Source organism: Myxine glutinosa, chromosome 4 (assembly GCF_964187855.1).
Source record: "Myxine glutinosa chromosome 4, kmMyxGlut1.1, whole genome shotgun sequence".
Classification (NCBI taxonomy): domain Eukaryota; kingdom Metazoa; phylum Chordata; class Myxini; order Myxiniformes; family Myxinidae; genus Myxine; species Myxine glutinosa.
The window spans coordinates 63,071,010-63,087,465 of record NC_136264.1 but is presented as its reverse complement, the minus strand read 5'-3'; the positions used below and the strand labels follow the sequence as shown (position 1 = coordinate 63,087,465).

General features: G+C 50.7%; 1 protein-coding gene across 11 annotated transcripts in view; it reads right to left on the bottom strand.

The window, feature by feature from the left end:
• Window positions 1-16,456, bottom strand: part of LOC137424696 (uncharacterized) — a 161,786-nt gene that overhangs the window by 33,506 nt on the left and 111,824 nt on the right. For all 11 annotated transcript variants that reach the window (XM_068112424.2, XM_068112426.2, XM_078775803.1 and 8 more), the window contains one exon: window positions 1,334-1,526. In XM_068112424.2, coding sequence (XP_067968525.1) covers window positions 1,334-1,526 — 193 coding nt within the window. The remainder of the gene's footprint in view (window positions 1-1,333; window positions 1,527-16,456) is intronic.

Here is a 16,456-nt window from a genome sequence, read left to right as displayed (position 1 = left end):
GATGTGATGCTGGAGTGCCAGACCATAGCAGAGAGCAGTACTCTACTGAGCAATGGGCCTTTAGACTTTAGACTGCGAGTAGCTCTGATTTTCAAAGGAAAGACTTAGATCGACAGAGGATGCCTGGGGTTTTGAAGCCAGCTTTGTTATGTCATTGGCCCAGGAAAAGTCATGGCTGATGGTGAAAGGTGGAAGTTCAAGAGACTGAACCTCTTCCAGTGGATATCCAAGAAAATAGATATGCAGTGAAACTGCGTTTTTCCAGGATTTGAGGACATGCTCCATTTACCAGAGCAGTGTCGAATCATTTCCAGAAGAACAGCTGCTTTCTGCCTAGCAGAAGGATGGGGGTCCTCTACAGCACAATGTCAAATTATCTGCAAAAAGGAACGCTTCTGTTTGTGTCATTTATCTAGACGAGTGACAAGCCTGGGTCCCAAAGAACTGCGTTCAGAAACTCCAGCCTCCAAAGGAAGATGGGTGGAGAGGGTTCCATTGATGGCAAAACTTTGACGGCATGAGTGGAGGAAGTCAAAAATCCAGGAATGAAGGCGGCCTTCTATGATGGAGGCAATGAGCTTGACAAGCAAAACAGGATGTCAGACTGGGTCAAATTGCCTTGAGATGTCCAGGGAGTCAGTCCTAATCTCTTGTCTGAGATTGAGTGCACCCAACCATTTCTGACAGAGTAGTCGAAGCGTGTGGAGAGTTGAGGTACAGGGATGGAATCAAAACTGATGGTGAGAGATCAGGCTGTTTGAAAACAGGAAAGACAATGATTGATTCAAACAGGAAAAACAGTGATGGATTCCATGACTTTGCTTGTAACTGGAAGCAAGCCCTTTGTGGAAAGGTCTGTTTTTGCACTCTTCTTGTGGAAGGAATGATGCTTGCCGATTTCCATGCAGATGGGGAAGTGGCCAAAGGAGGAGGGAAGACTGAATAAGGCAGATAGAGGGGAAACAAAAATGGTAGAGCAGGATTAAAGAACATGACCACTGATCCCTTCTGGGCATGTCACCGAAGCATGGTCAAAGTCAGACCGAACTTTCTCAACCTTAACAAGCGAGAAGGCCACAGATTCCTGTAGATACTGGGTATGTCAGGGTAAGATGGGGATAGAATGAGATGGTTTGGGTACACGACATTTAGAGGTAAACACAGAATTTAGACATTCTGCCTTATCTCGGGCCAAGTATGCAGTAATGCCATTTGAGGTGGGGGAGGTGGTGGAAGGTGAGCATACACCAGAGATGGACTTGACAAGGCACCACCATGACTTGGAGGAAGGAGACTTAAAAAAAGAAGAAATAAAAAGAGGCTTTTTTCTTACAGCTTGTGGACGAGGATGCCTAACTGAGAAGCAACATTCATCACGAAGACCTCCATCCTCCCCAGCATCCCCTTCTCCCTCATCACTGGATGGCCTTGCGAGTCCATCGCCTGCGGTTGCCTGGTGTGTTACATCATTTCCTGGTGAAATTGCCAGTCCTCCACGGGTGGGGAATAAATTCACAGAGTGAAACCTGGAGGATGATGGAATGATCAAGAGCATTCACAAATCAGTTAACTTGTTATTTTCAGTTGCTTGTAAAACTTAAGGTGCTTTATAATGGTTTTGTACAACTTGCAGCCTACCTGTTAAGAAATCACGACCACATGTTGCATAGGCAACTTGTGAAAACAGGTATTTATTTATAAACCATTGAAAAAGAATCGCTGAAGCGTGCATAATGATTTTCAAAAATGTGAATACTCAGAAATGATAAAAATGATACCCAGAGATAAGGGTAGACAAGACACTATAAATATGATGGAAGGAACCAAGTTGTCAACAGACATGAATAGGGTTGCTGGGATACGCAAAGTTATGTACAAAGTAAATAAAGCCTAACCCTCTAATAGTGCCGATTACTGGACTCGCAAACGAACAAAGGGGCAGGCAAGGGATTGAGCAGGCATGAAGCTGATGGTGGCTGCAGGTCAGGTCGATGGTACAAAGCTGACATGGCTGGCGAAGTGCGCTCGGGGTGGAAAAAGAGAGGATTAATGGAGAGAAGAAAAAAAGTGGAAAATGGATCTTCCTCTCAGGGTCCAACTGCAACTGCCATGCAGCAAGGCCAAAGCCCTCGTAAACTCTGAGACCGCCTCATACACGCAGAGTCCCTTTCATTTGACGCTTTCATCAATAGTTGATGGTGGCTCACAATCGAGTGGCTACAATGGCAGGACTACGCATGTAAATACTCGCTTGTAATCATGTTGTTTTTCTGCGTTCTGTTGTATGTGATTGTGTCTTTAGCCGCACCTATGTCTGGTCCAAAGTCCAAGCATCTTGATGCTGGTTGGATGTCCGACACAGTTTCTCACAACTGGAAGCAAAATAACTCAAGAGTTGACAATTTTCCATGAAAACAATCTTTGAGAGCAATCACTTCCATTGGCGCTTCACTTCCTGAGCTTCATTGGTCCTCCAGGTTTAAGATAAGACCTCCATGGGCAGTCCCAAGTATTTCGCCCAGGCCCATGGCTACGGAAAGCCATGGTTGAGGGGATTGCCCCTCCTAGGTATAATTTTCCCCCCTCTTGAATCTTGCCAACCAAAAATAATAAAGGTTAGCATGAGAAAAATAATTGAGCCTTTCACATGGACTGAGGCCAGACCATGGTCTCAGGCAGGGCCGCCGAAAGGGAGGGGGAGGGGCAGGGGGGTGACCACCCCGGGGCCCGGACCTAATAGGGGCCCGTAATTATTCTTTCAATTTTTACGGCATAGCCCAGAGGGCAAAGCTGTCGAGAACAGTGTTTGTCCGTCTGTATGTATGTATGTATGTATGTATGTATGTATGTATGTATGTATGTATGTATGTATGTATGTATGTATGTATGTCCCCTCAAACGTATACCAATTAGAGCTGAGGATCTGGTCACATGACAGGGTGATGTGATTACGTCTGATGTCATTACGGCGGCTGACTCTCCACACACCGCCATTTTGATTTATGTGCCATTCATGCCGAACATATTGTTGCGGATATGGGATTTGCATCCATCCATATCCGCTTGTAAATATTCCCCTATTTCCTCAATACTTCCCAACTCTCCCCAATCCCCCATTCCCTAGTCCCATTTTCTGTAAACAACACTCTGTAGACCCGACCTCCCCCTATTTCCCCCATTAAATGTCGCACCCAGGTTCACCGCATCTCATGTAAGACAACTATAGGACATCTTGCTAGTTATTCTTAGTCTATGTCAGTTAAGGATTCGTTTCCATTAATTCTGACCCTTCGTTGCACCAGAATGTGATTGTATGGCACCGTTAGGAAGTTTAGGACCTCCCAATACCTCCCCGCAGCTCTTCCTCACAGTTCAGCAACAACAACAACAACAACAACAACAACGAGCGAAGGGAGTGCGCGTCCTCACTCCGGCTTGGTTGGTAGGGGTGATGGGAGGGCACCAGGCCTTCCCAACGAGCCGCCATCGAACATGTGCTCGACGGGGTTACCAAACAGGGGCTCCCTGTCAGCTCCTCGTCAAGGGCGGAGCCCGGTAACCCCCGCATCCAATGGAAGCGGCGGACCGGCCCCAGTGGGGCGGAACCAACCAGCCGAGGGCGTGTCACTCCCCGCTGAGCATGCGCAGTGAGAGGGAGGTGACGTCAGATGCGCGCTGAGCTTGGAGCAAGCAAGACCACCTCCGAGCGCTGTGACACCTCCCTGCATCTTTTGGACCGTGCTTTATCCTGTCCCCGAGCCAAGGTGCACCTTGTGCTATCGACCTACCTGTCCCTTCCTGCCATCAATCCCTGTGTAAGTCTACCTTGTCCGTTTGTCCGTGGTCTGTCTGGGAAAAGATAAGACGGTATTTAAGTGCCCATCTCTTCTGTGTCTTTACCTCATTCTGCCTTGTAATCTACCCCCTTTTCTCCACCACTGTAATTATACCCTCCTCCGGAGGTCTTGAGAACTGTACCCCTTGCGTCGTTTCCTCTTTCCAAGTCGTCGTGTCCTTTCCATCATTGATTTAGCATAGCGCGATTTGGCCAACGTCTGGGTGAATCGGGTGAGTGTAAGGGAAGAAAAGGGGAGCAACCGTTCGGCCGCGGTAATACCACCGCTCGGTAAATAACATCCTAATCCGCGGTCCGTAACAACTGGTGTCAGGAGTGGGATACGAGGCCCGAACCAAATTTTTAAAACAGCTAAAAAAAAACAAACATTTGGTCAAAATTATAAAGTACCGAAATTTGCTTTTGTTTTACAAAAACCCGAATTTTGAAAGTCGCGCTATGGCAGATCAAGACGGCTGGGTTCCGGTAGAGGAGAGTGGGGTAGAATCGACCCAGGACCCCAGGGAAGAAGTGGGGAAAATGGTGGAGGAGAGTAAAGAAGGTGTGGTTGAGGGGGTACCAGGTGCACAAAATGGCGCCCTCGCGCACGTGATTACAGCGGCACCAAATTTTGCCGCGCCCGTGACCGTAGCAGCGGGCTTTTATGTGGGGGACTTCCTGGCGCAATTCACCGAGATGCTGAGAATAGAGGGGGAGAAATTGATTGATAAAATGGCGAGGGACAGAGTCGCATATGAGGTAAGGGAAGCGGAGAGGGACAGAGACCGCAGGGTGGGCGAGAGAGTCCCAAGGGTGCACGACGAGGTAACGCGGGTCGAGAAGCACTGGTTGAGCGAAGCGGAGGAAAGCGCGGGTACAATGACGGGGGTAGAAATCGCGACACGGGGTTTGGAAAAGCCGGCGACCGATGAGGTAGAGGGAATTTTATTAAAACCAACGGTCGTCGAGGGGAACAAAGACAAAGCAGTAGTGGGTACAATTAAAATTGAAGAGATGACGGAGGTAGCCCGGGAATTGCAGGGAGAAATGGATTATGTACAAAGTCCCTGCTCAAATCATAATGGTGTGCTCACTAACCAAATAAAGACTTTGCAGGTTTTGGGGCAGGGAGGAAGAAGAACCCCGAAGGTGAGACGTGCTGTGTATTGTGCGGGGAGATTTTGTAAGAGGATGTTTGGCGACAAAAGAACTTTCGCGCGCTTGGGATCGAGGAGGCATCCGGGCGTTGGTGAAGGGTCCCGTGTGAGTAAAAATGGCACGCGTGTGAGGAAAAAGTGTGCGTCAAAGGGTGAGCGTGTTACGAAGCGCGAGTGTGATACCGAGTGCGAGCGAGAATGCACGTCGGGGTGTACGGGGTGTGACACAGGGAGTGAGAGCAATACGGAGTGTACGTGCGAGGGTGAGTGTGACACGGAGAGTAAGGTGGTGGTGGAACGTGTGCGAGGAAGCACACCTGAGTTGGTGGTAGCGCGAGTGTGGGAGAGCCCATGTGAGCGCGTTAGTGGGTGGATGCCAGAGTGCACGCCCATGGTGAGTGTTACGGAGGACGTAACGGAGGAGAGGTGTGGACCGAGGTGTGCGCAAGAGTGTGCGCGAGAGGAGTGGTGTGTAACAGGGAGAGCGTTGGTGGAATGTACGGACGGCGTTGGAATGCCGGGTTTTGTGAGGGTGAAAGGGGTAGCGTATGCGTGTGAGCATGCCGGTGAAGCATCGACGGTAACCGGGTTAGCGGTTAGAGCGACGGATAGCCGATGCGAGCACTCGGTGCGAGGAGCCCTTTGTTGGATGCGAGGCCCGGCGCGGATCGAAGCTGCGTCATTTCTCTTCGAAGCGTCGTTGCCGATTCGGGCTTGGCCCCGCCCCGCACGGTCGAGTCCGGGCTTTGTCGGGCGAGGCGACCGGTCCGGTTCAAGGGCGAGTGGGAGGAAGCGGAACGGTGCCCCCTCGTGGGGACGGGGTTCCGACCGAGGGAGATTGAGCCATCGGGCCCGGGACCGCAAGGTGCCGCGCCGAGATGGTGCGTGGAATCTCAGCCCGACCAAACCACCTCCCTTGAACCGAAAGCCGGACGGATTCAACCTGCAGGCGACCAAACCACCCGAATTCATTGCCCGGCTTTACGAAGCCGAGTTTAATGATGTCATGACACACCGAGGCTAGGATATAGTGGACTATGATGATGATGATAGTGATAGTGTTTTGATACGAAATTTAGAATAGTGGGTAGAATTGGCAATAATTAGAAAATTTTTGATTGGTTGGAATTTGGACGAGCAAAATTGATAGTGGGACCTCCCCGATGTGATGGGATGGCCAATCCACCATCCCTCACAGTGGGGGGCAAAGGAGCACTAGATTATGGGGTGTATGGCAGTGAAAACTAGCCCGGGTGGGTTAGGATATTGTGTGTAGGGACCTAGAAGATGACTATAGGTGACCAGATTTAAGTAAGAGACTTGGTACCTGTAGTGGGGACATAGTAGCTTAGTGTTTGATAATGACGTGGGAGCGCTGAGTGAAAGGGAAGACGGAGGAGCGCGAGTTTTAGAATGGAGTAGACAGAGCAGATGATGCAGTATGAATGGAAGTGCTGGTGAGCAGCTTCAAATGAGGCATCGGTGAGGCAATGCTCCGAGGTGTGTGTGAGGTACAAGCGATGAATGAGAGAGCATTGCGGATGAGTGTCATGGTGAGTAGTGAGTGTTGTGGATCAGCGCGAATGCGCTTGGGGGAGAGAAGGGTGCAGGCGGCACCAAGTATGAGAGCACAGGTGTGCAAGTACAGGTGTGTGGAATATATGGAGCAGAGAATGAGTGGTGTGGAGAGAGTTGGAGTAAGTGGTACGGAGTGGTGTGCATGGTGCGAAGGTGTGGATGGGGGAAGAGTGGACCCCTTTCACGAGTACCCGGGGAGGGTAGTTTAAAGAGTAGTTAGAAGGTATAGGTAAATTGTGGTTGGATATTGGCATCTGTGGTGCGGGTGGAAGAATGGTGATTGGATGGGTGCATTAGTGTTGTGGAAATGGCTGGGCGTGTAGCCTGTTAGTGTGTGTAGTTGGTTTGGGCACTCCACCACTGTGAGGATGTCGGCCAGGTGAGGCCGCAGGTGGGCTCTGGGAGCCGGTAGTTGTGGATGGGGCCCGAGGATCCGGAGGACGGACCCGGGTAGCCCAGTGCCAGAGGGCACCAAGGGGTGACAGAGCCAGGAGGGGCCTTCCCCAGTTAGATAGGTTAGGGTGAGGAGCTAGGTAAGCTCGGGTGGCAACTGCAGTGGTGAAGGTGTGCAGGTGGGTAGACCTGCTGGGAGAGCTACACGTCACAGCCCAGAAATTGTGCAAGGGCACCGGGAGATGAATCGGGGGAGTGAGACCCCAAATTGAGAAGCACCACAGTTTGGTCAATGGGAATTGGTTTTTAGAACCCATAGTGTAAGTTGGCCAATGGATTGGCAGGGAAAGACCCCGGGTAGTGTAAAGGGTGTTAAAGTCATTTAGAGGATAGTTAGGATTGAAGTCTCCTCGCACCATCTACATGCACTCACCTGAAGTAAAGATGACGTACCTCCACACCATGCCATGTTTTGTTATTTTACTGTGCAAATGTTTGGAATGTGAGACGCATCATGACGTGGGTGTGACATTGTGCTTGATGTTCCATCTCTCCCTCCTTATGAGGATTGATGATGAATTGATGATGGCAAATTTTGGTTAGAGGGATTGTGGTGACGAATTTGGTATTGGAGAAATATGGGGAGACGAGACATTAGCGACGAATTTGTAAATGTGTAGATTTTGTAAATATGGGGTAAGGGCAAGGGTAGTGTAGGTGACAGGGGGGGGTGACGTACGGTAGGGACGAGCTTTCTCATTTCGTTCTCCGTACGCATTTCGCCTTGCATTGCCTTATTGATGTGTACCCTTGTGACCTTACCCCTCGCTCATTTGTCTTGTCCCCCTTTTGTCTCCCACATGACCTGCGCGCCATTGGGCGCCGAGGGGAGCGTGCGTGAGTCGGCCATTGTGCGCCCGGAACTCCCAGAACCAGCTGTCTGCATCGATGCAGCACATTATGGACCACATGGCTGTGGCCGAGCCCCACTGATGGACCCCATGGGTTGGGGCATGGCCCCTCTGCTGGAACCGGCCATGAGGGCCCGAAATCTTGCTGGCGGACCTTGGCCACAGGGCACCGATGCCCCACAGGTGAATCACACTAGTCGGCCCTGTGGGCCGTAAATAAATAAAAATGGACACGTTGGGTGCATTTCATTTTATGCTCAAATAGGCCGCCAGTAAGAAAATGAAAGGAAATGACATCTGGAAGAAAGTAAATAGCCAGCAGAGGGAGCCGAAGGGGCAAGAGACCACCTGCAGGGTTAGGGGTTGTTGTTTTTATTTTCATGAACAATGGTGACTGCACCGATTGGTGCTTGAGGGTGCTTTGGTGCGTTTTTTGGGTGCTTTCATGGTGCATTGATGCAGAGCAGACTGTCTCTCCCCCAGAAAGAACAATCACAGGTCCTGGGTTAGTCTTGTAAATATCAGTGTAGTCTAGTATAAATGATGCTCCCTACCGGCTGTATGTTTAGTTTGAGGATGCTTTCCGCGATTCGGTTATCCTGTGGGTGTGTTTCTGTTAGGAGAAGGGTGCAACGTCGCAGGGGGACATATTTACTCATTTGTGAACATCTGTAAAACTGTCGCACTCAGGGTTGAGTTAATAGTAGAGGGAACTACATCTGAGTGCCACACTAAAGTAGGTAAAAATTTATCGGGTCGGCTCGCCCCGAGGTCGAGAAGGGTGCAGTGTTGCGGATATGGGATTTGCATCCATCCATATCCGCTTGTAAATATTCCCCTATTTCCTCAATACTTCCCAACTCTCCCCAATCCCCCATTCCCTAGTCCCATTTTCTGTAAACAACACTCTGTAGACCCGACCTCCCCCTATTTCCCCCATTAAATGTCGCACCCAGGTTCACCGCATCTCATGTAAGACAACTATAGGACATCTTGCTAGTTATTCTTAGTCTATGTCAGTTAAGGATTCGTTTCCATTAATTCTGACCCTTCGTTGCACCAGAATGTGATTGTATGGCACCGTTAGGAAGTTTAGGACCTCCCAATACCTCCCCGCAGCTCTTCCTCACAGTTCAGCAACAACAACAACAACAACAACAACAACAACAACGAGCGAAGGGAGTGCGCGTCCTCACTCCGGCTTGGTTGGTAGGGGTGATGGGAGGGCACCAGGCCTTCCCAACGAGCCGCCATCGAACATGTGCTCGACGGGGTTACCAAACAGGGGCTCCCTGTCAGCTCCTCGTCAAGGGCGGAGCCCGGTAACCCCCGCACCCAATGGAAGCGGCGGACCGGCCCCAGTGGGGCGGAACCAACCAGCCGAGGGCGTGTCACTCCCCGCTGAGCATGCGCAGTGAGAGGGAGGTGACGTCAGATGCGCGCTGAGCTTGGAGCAAGCAAGACCACCTCCGAGCGCTGTGACACCTCCCTGCATCTTTTGGACCGTGCTTTATCCTGTCCCCGAGCCAAGGTGCACCTTGTGCTATCGACCTACCTGTCCCTTCCTGCCATCAATCCCTGTGTAAGTCTACCTTGTCCGTTTGTCCGTGGTCTGTCTGGGAAAAGATAAGACGGTATTTAAGTGCCCATCTCTTCTGTGTCTTTACCTCATTCTGCCTTGTAATCTACCCCCTTTTCTCCACCACTGTAATTATACCCTCCTCCGGAGGTCTTGAGAACTGTACCCCTTGCGTCGTTTCCTCTTTCCAAGTCGTCGTGTCCTTTCCATCATTGATTTAGCATAGCGCGATTTGGCCAACGTCTGGGTGAATCGGGTGAGTGTAAGGGAAGAAAAGGGGAGCAACTGTTCGGCCGCGGTAATACCACCGCTCGGTAAATAACATCCTAATCCGCGGTCCGTAACAACTGGTGTCAGGAGTGGGATACGAGGCCCGAACCAAATTTTTAAAACAGCTAAAAAAAAACAAACATTTGGTCAAAATTATAAAGTACCGAAATTTGCTTTTGTTTTACAAAAACCCGAATTTTGAAAGTCGCGCTATGGCAGATCAAGACGGCTGGGTTCCGGTAGAGGAGAGTGGGGTAGAATCGACACAGGACCCCAGGGAAGAAGTGGGGAAAATGGTGGAGGAGAGTAAAGAAGGTGTGGTTGAGGGGGTACCAGGTGCACAAAATGGCGCCCTCGCGCACGTGATTACAGCGGCACCAAATTTTGCCGCGCCCGTGACCGTAGCAGCGGGCTTTTATGTGGGGGACTTCCTGGCGCAATTCACCGAGATGCTGAGAATAGAGGGGGAGAAATTGATTGATAAAATGGCGAGGGACAGAGTCGCATATGAGGTAAGGGAAGCGGAGAGGGACAGAGACCGCAGGGTGGGCGAGAGAGTCCCAAGGGTGCACGACGAGGTAACGCGGGTCGAGAAGCACTGGTTGAGCGAAGCGGAGGAAAGCGCGGGTACAATGACGGGGGTAGAAATCGCGACACGGGGTTTGGAAAAGCCGGCGACCGATGAGGTAGAGGGAATTTTATTAAAACCAACGGTCGTCGAGGGGAACAAAGACAAAGCAGTAGTGGGTACAATTAAAATTGAAGAGATGACGGAGGTAGCCCGGGAATTGCAGGGAGAAATGGATTATGTACAAAGTCCCTGCTCAAATCATAATGGTGTGCTCACTAACCAAATAAAGACTTTGCAGGTTTTGGGGCAGGGAGGAAGAAGAACCCCGAAGGTGAGACGTGCTGTGTATTGTGCGGGGAGATTTTGTAAGAGGATGTTTGGCGACAAAAGAACTTTCGCGCGCTTGGGATCGAGGAGGCATCCGGGCGTTGGTGAAGGGTCCCGTGTGAGTAAAAATGGCACGCGTGTGAGGAAAAAGTGTGCGTCAAAGGGTGAGCGTGTTACGAAGCGCGAGTGTGATACCGAGTGCGAGCGAGAATGCACGTCGGGGTGTACGGGGTGTGACACAGGGAGTGAGAGCAATACGGAGTGTACGTGCGAGGGTGAGTGTGACACGGAGAGTAAGGTGGTGGTGGAACGTGTGCGAGGAAGCACACCTGAGTTGGTGGTAGCGCGAGTGTGGGAGAGCCCATGTGAGCGCGTTAGTGGGTGGATGCCAGAGTGCACGCCCATGGTGAGTGTTACGGAGGACGTAACGGAGAAGAGGTGTGGACCGAGGTGTGCGCAAGAGTGTGCGCGAGAGGAGTGGTGTGTAACAGGGAGAGCGTTGGTGGAATGTACGGACGGCGTTGGAATGCCGGGTTTTGTGAGGGTGAAAGGGGTAGCGTATGCGTGTGAGCATGCCGGTGAAGCATCGACGGTAACCGGGTTAGCGGTTAGAGCGACGGATAGCCGATGCGAGCACTCGGTGCGAGGAGCCCTTTGTTGGATGCGAGGCCCGGCGCGGATCGAAGCTGCGTCATTTCTCTTCGAAGCGTCGTTGCCGATTCGGGCTTGGCCCCGCCCCGCACGGTCGAGTCCGGGCTTTGTCGGGCGAGGCGACCGGTCCGGTTCAAGGGCGAGTGGGAGGAAGCGGAACGGTGCCCCCTCGTGGGGACGGGGTTCCGACCGAGGGAGATTGAGCCATCGGGCCCGGGACCGCAAGGTGCCGCGCCGAGATGGTGCGTGGAATCTCAGCCCGACCAAACCACCTCCCTTGAACCGAAAGCCGGACGGATTCAACCTGCAGGCGACCAAACCACCCGAATTCATTGCCCGGCTTTACGAAGCCGAGTTTAATGATGTCATGACGCACCGAGGCTAGGATATAGTGGACTATGATGATGATGATAGTGATAGTGTTTTGATACGAAATTTAGAATAGTGGGTAGAATTGGCAATAATTAGAAAATTTTTGATTGGTTGGAATTTGGACGAGCAAAATTGATAGTGGGACCTCCCCGATGTGATGGGATGGCCAATCCACCATCCCTCACAGTGGGGGGCAAAGGAGCACTAGATTATGGGGTGTATGGCAGTGAAAACTAGCCCGGGTGGGTTAGGATATTGTGTGTAGGGACCTAGAAGATGACTATAGGTGACCAGATTTAAGTAAGAGACTTGGTACCTGTAGTGGGGACATAGTAGCTTAGTGTTTGATAATGACGTGGGAGCGCTGAGTGAAAGGGAAGACGGAGGAGCGCGAGTTTTAGAAGGGAGTAGACAGAGCAGATGATGCAGTATGAATGGAAGTGCTGGTGAGCAGCTTCAAATGAGGCATCGGTGAGGCAATGCTCCGAGGTGTGTGTGAGGTACAAGCGATGAATGAGAGAGCATTGCGGATGAGTGTCATGGTGAGTAGTGAGTGTTGTGGATCAGCGCGAATGCGCTTGGGGGAGAGAAGGGTGCAGGCGGCACCAAGTATGAGAGCACAGGTGTGCAAGTACAGGTGTGTGGAATATATGGAGCAGAGAATGAGTGGTGTGGAGAGAGTTGGAGTAAGTGGTACGGAGTGGTGTGCATGGTGCGAAGGTGTGGATGGGGGAAGAGTGGACCCCTTTCACGAGTACCCGGGGAGGGTAGTTTAAAGAGTAGTTAGAAGGTATAGGTAAATTGTGGTTGGATATTGGCATCTGTGGTGCGGGTGGAAGAATGGTGATTGGATGGGTGCATTAGTGTTGTGGAAATGGCTGGGCGTGTAGCCTGTTAGTGTGTGTAGTTGGTTTGGGCACTCCACCACTGTGAGGATGTCGGCCAGGTGAGGCCGCAGGTGGGCTCTGGGAGCCGGTAGTTGTGGATGGGGCCCGAGGATCCGGAGGACGGACCCGGGTAGCCCAGTGCCAGAGGGCACCAAGGGGTGACAGAGCCAGGAGGGGCCTTCCCCAGTTAGATAGGTTAGGGTGAGGAGCTAGGTAAGCTCGGGTGGCAACTGCAGTGGTGGAGGTGTGCAGGTGGGTAGACCTGCTGGGAGAGCTACACGTCACAGCCCAGAAATTGTGCAAGGGCACCGGGAGATGAATCGGGGGAGTGAGACCCCAAATTGAGAAGCACCACAGTTTGGTCAATGGGAATTGGTTTTTAGAACCCATAGTGTAAGTTGGCCAATGGATTGGCAGGGAAAGACCCCGGGTAGTGTAAAGGGTGTTAAAGTCATTTAGAGGATAGTTAGGATTGAAGTCTCCTCGCACCATCTACATGCACTCACCTGAAGTAAAGATGACGTACCTCCACACCATGCCATGTTTTGTTATTTTACTGTGCAAATGTTTGGAATGTGAGACGCATCATGACGTGGGTGTGACATTGTGCTTGATGTTCCATCTCTCCCTCCTTATGAGGATTGATGATGAATTGATGATGGCAAATTTTGGTTAGAGGGATTGTGGTGACGAATTTGGTATTGGAGAAATATGGGGAGACGAGACATTAGCGACGAATTTGTAAATGTGTAGATTTTGTAAATATGGGGTAAGGGCAAGGGTAGTGTAGGTGACAGGGGGGGGGTGACGTACGGTAGGGACGAGCTTTCTCATTTCGTTCTCCGTACGCATTTCGCCTTGCATTGCCTTATTAATGTGTACCCTTGTGACCTTACCCCTCGCTCATTTGTCTTGTCCCCCTTTTGTCTCCCACATGACCTGCGCGCCATTGGGCGCCGAGGGGAGCGTGCGTGAGTCGGCCATTGTGCGCCCGGAACTCCCAGAACCAGCTGTCTGCATCGATGCAGCACATTATGGACCACATGGCTGTGGCCGAGCCCCACTGATGGACCCCATGGGTTGGGGCATGGCCCCTCTGCTGGAACCGGCCATGAGGGCCCGAAATCTTGCTGGCGGACCTTGGCCACAGGGCACCGATGCCCCACAGGTGAACCACACTAGTCGGCCCTGTGGGCCGTAAATAAATAAAAATGGACACGTTGGGTGCATTTCATTTTATGCTCAAATAGGCCGCCAGTAAGAAAATGAAAGGAAATGACAACATCTGGAAGAAAGTAAATAGCCAGCAGAGGGAGCCGAAGGGGCAAGAGACCACCTGCAGGGTTAGGGGTTGTTGTTTTTATTTTCATGAACAATGGTGACTGCACCGATTGGTGCTTGAGGGTGCTTTGGTGCGTTTTTTGGGTGCTTTCATGGTGCATTGATGCAGAGCAGACTGTCTCTCCCCCAGAAAGAACAATCACAGGTCCTGGGTTAGTCTTGTAAATATCAGTGTAGTCTAGTATAAATGATGCTCCCTACCGGCTGTATGTTTAGTTTGAGGATGCTTTCCGCGATTCGGTTATCCTGTGGGTGTGTTTCTGTTAGGAGAAGGGTGCAACGTCGCAGGGGGACATATTTACTCATTTGTGAACATCTGTAAAACTGTCGCACTCAGGGTTGAGTTAATAGTAGAGGGAACTACATCTGAGTGCCACACTAAAGTAGGTAAAAATGTATCGGGTCGGCTCGCCCCGAGGTCGAGAAGGGTGCAGTGTTGCGGATATGGGATTTGCATCCATCCATATCCGCTTGTAAATATTCCCCTATTTCCTCAATACTTCCCAACTCTACCCAATCCCCCATTCCCTAGTCCCATTTTCTGTAAACAACACTCTGTAGACCCGACCTCCGCCTATTTCCCCCATTAAATGTCGCACCCAGGTTCACCGCATCTCATGTAAGACAACTATAGGACATCTTGCTAGTTATTCTTAGTCTATGTCAGTTAAGGATTCGTTTCCATTAATTCTGACCCTTCGTTGCACCAGAATGTGATTGTATGGCACCGTTAGGAAGTTTAGGACCTCCCAATACCTCCCCGCAGCTCTTCCTCACAGTTCAGCAACAACAACAACAACAACAACAACAACAACAACAACAACGAGCGAAGGGAGTGCGCGTCCTCACTCCGGCTTGGTTGGTAGGGGTGATGGGAGGGCACCAGGCCTTCCCAACGAGCCGCCATCGAACATGTGCTCGACGGGGTTACCAAACAGGGGCTCCCTGTCAGCTCCTCGTCAAGGGCGGAGCCCGGTAACCCCCGCACCCAATGGAAGCGGCGGACCGGCCCCAGTGGGGCGGAACCAACCAGCCGAGGGCGTGTCACTCCCCGCTGAGCATGCGCAGTGAGAGGGAGGTGACGTCAGATGCGCGCTGAGCTTGGAGCAAGCAAGACCACCTCCGAGCGCTGTGACACCTCCCTGCATCTTTTGGACCGTGCTTTATCCTGTCCCCGAGCCAAGGTGCACCTTGTGCTATCGACCTACCTGTCCCTTCCTGCCATCAATCCCTGTGTAAGTCTACCTTGTCCGTTTGTCCGTGGTCTGTCTGGGAAAAGATAAGACGGTATTTAAGTGCCCATCTCTTCTGTGTCTTTACTCATTCTGCCTTGTAATCTACCCCCTTTTCTCCACCACTGTAATTATACCCTCCTCCGGAGGTCTTGAGAACTGTACCCCTTGCGTCGTTTCCTCTTTCCAAGTCGTCGTGTCCTTTCCATCATTGATTTAGCATAGCGCGATTTGGCCAACGTCTGGGTGAATCGGGTGAGTGTAAGGGAAGAAAAGGGGAGCAACTGTTCGGCCGCGGTAATACCACCGCTCGGTAAATAACATCCTAATCCGCGGTCCGTAACAATATTGTCGAACCTGTCATACATCACAATCGCCATGCTCTACCTTTACGATTTTCATTCAGTGTGAAACACAAACAAACCGATTGTTAAAATGATCATCAAATATCGAAAGCATCATACGCCTCTTCCAACAAAACCAAAACGGTACGTACCCAACCCTTGTGGGGTATCTAGATTACAGTAGATCTTCCCTCAGTCCTGCAGGTAAAACTTACCTCACGGATGTCGGGATTTCTCCAAATTTTTTTGTTTAATGTTATAAACAGCATTGGTGACTGCTTAAAAAGCTAATCAGGTGTGTTTGTGGTTTCTAATATTTTACCAGCCCAGCTGTTGGACTTTCAGTCTTGTTTGTTTCACTATGGGGGTATTGTTATAAATATAATTACATTGCCATGGGAAGTATTATGCTATTGCCACCCTCTCACGTAGAATAAACTACTGTGGGAAGAATTTATATATTGATAATCGCGGTATTGATGTAATGACGTAAATCAACACAGGAGTGTTGGCCAATGGCCAAACGCCATCCGGATGAAGTGGGTTAAGAAAGGAATCCGCATCTATGCACGACTAGTACCCGACTGCAAAGCCGCAATGAGCTGGCGAAGCCAAAGCCTCTTGCCACTATTTTACCCATCACTATGGCATCAGTAGGTTAGGTAGTTGGTAGTAGGTAGGTGTAGTAGGTACCGTACATAGTTCAAAATGACACCATTTGCATTCTGGATGAGATTAAGATTGATAAAATTTCCTTCTTGATTAATTCGGTGAATTCCGTCTCAACTTTGGATATTTCCGACCGTGAAAAACTATCCCCTACGGCCGCGAGATTTCTAAAAAATAATTCTTCGTCAATTTTAGAATATTTGACGCCGTTTTCAGCCTCCGAAATGTGGTAAAAAGCTTTTTTGAAATATCTTTTCAAATGCTCGAATCTCATTGGTTCCGGTAATTGGTGACGATTTTCGTTGAAGATAACCAGGTTCCGGGGGCCCGGGGAACGAG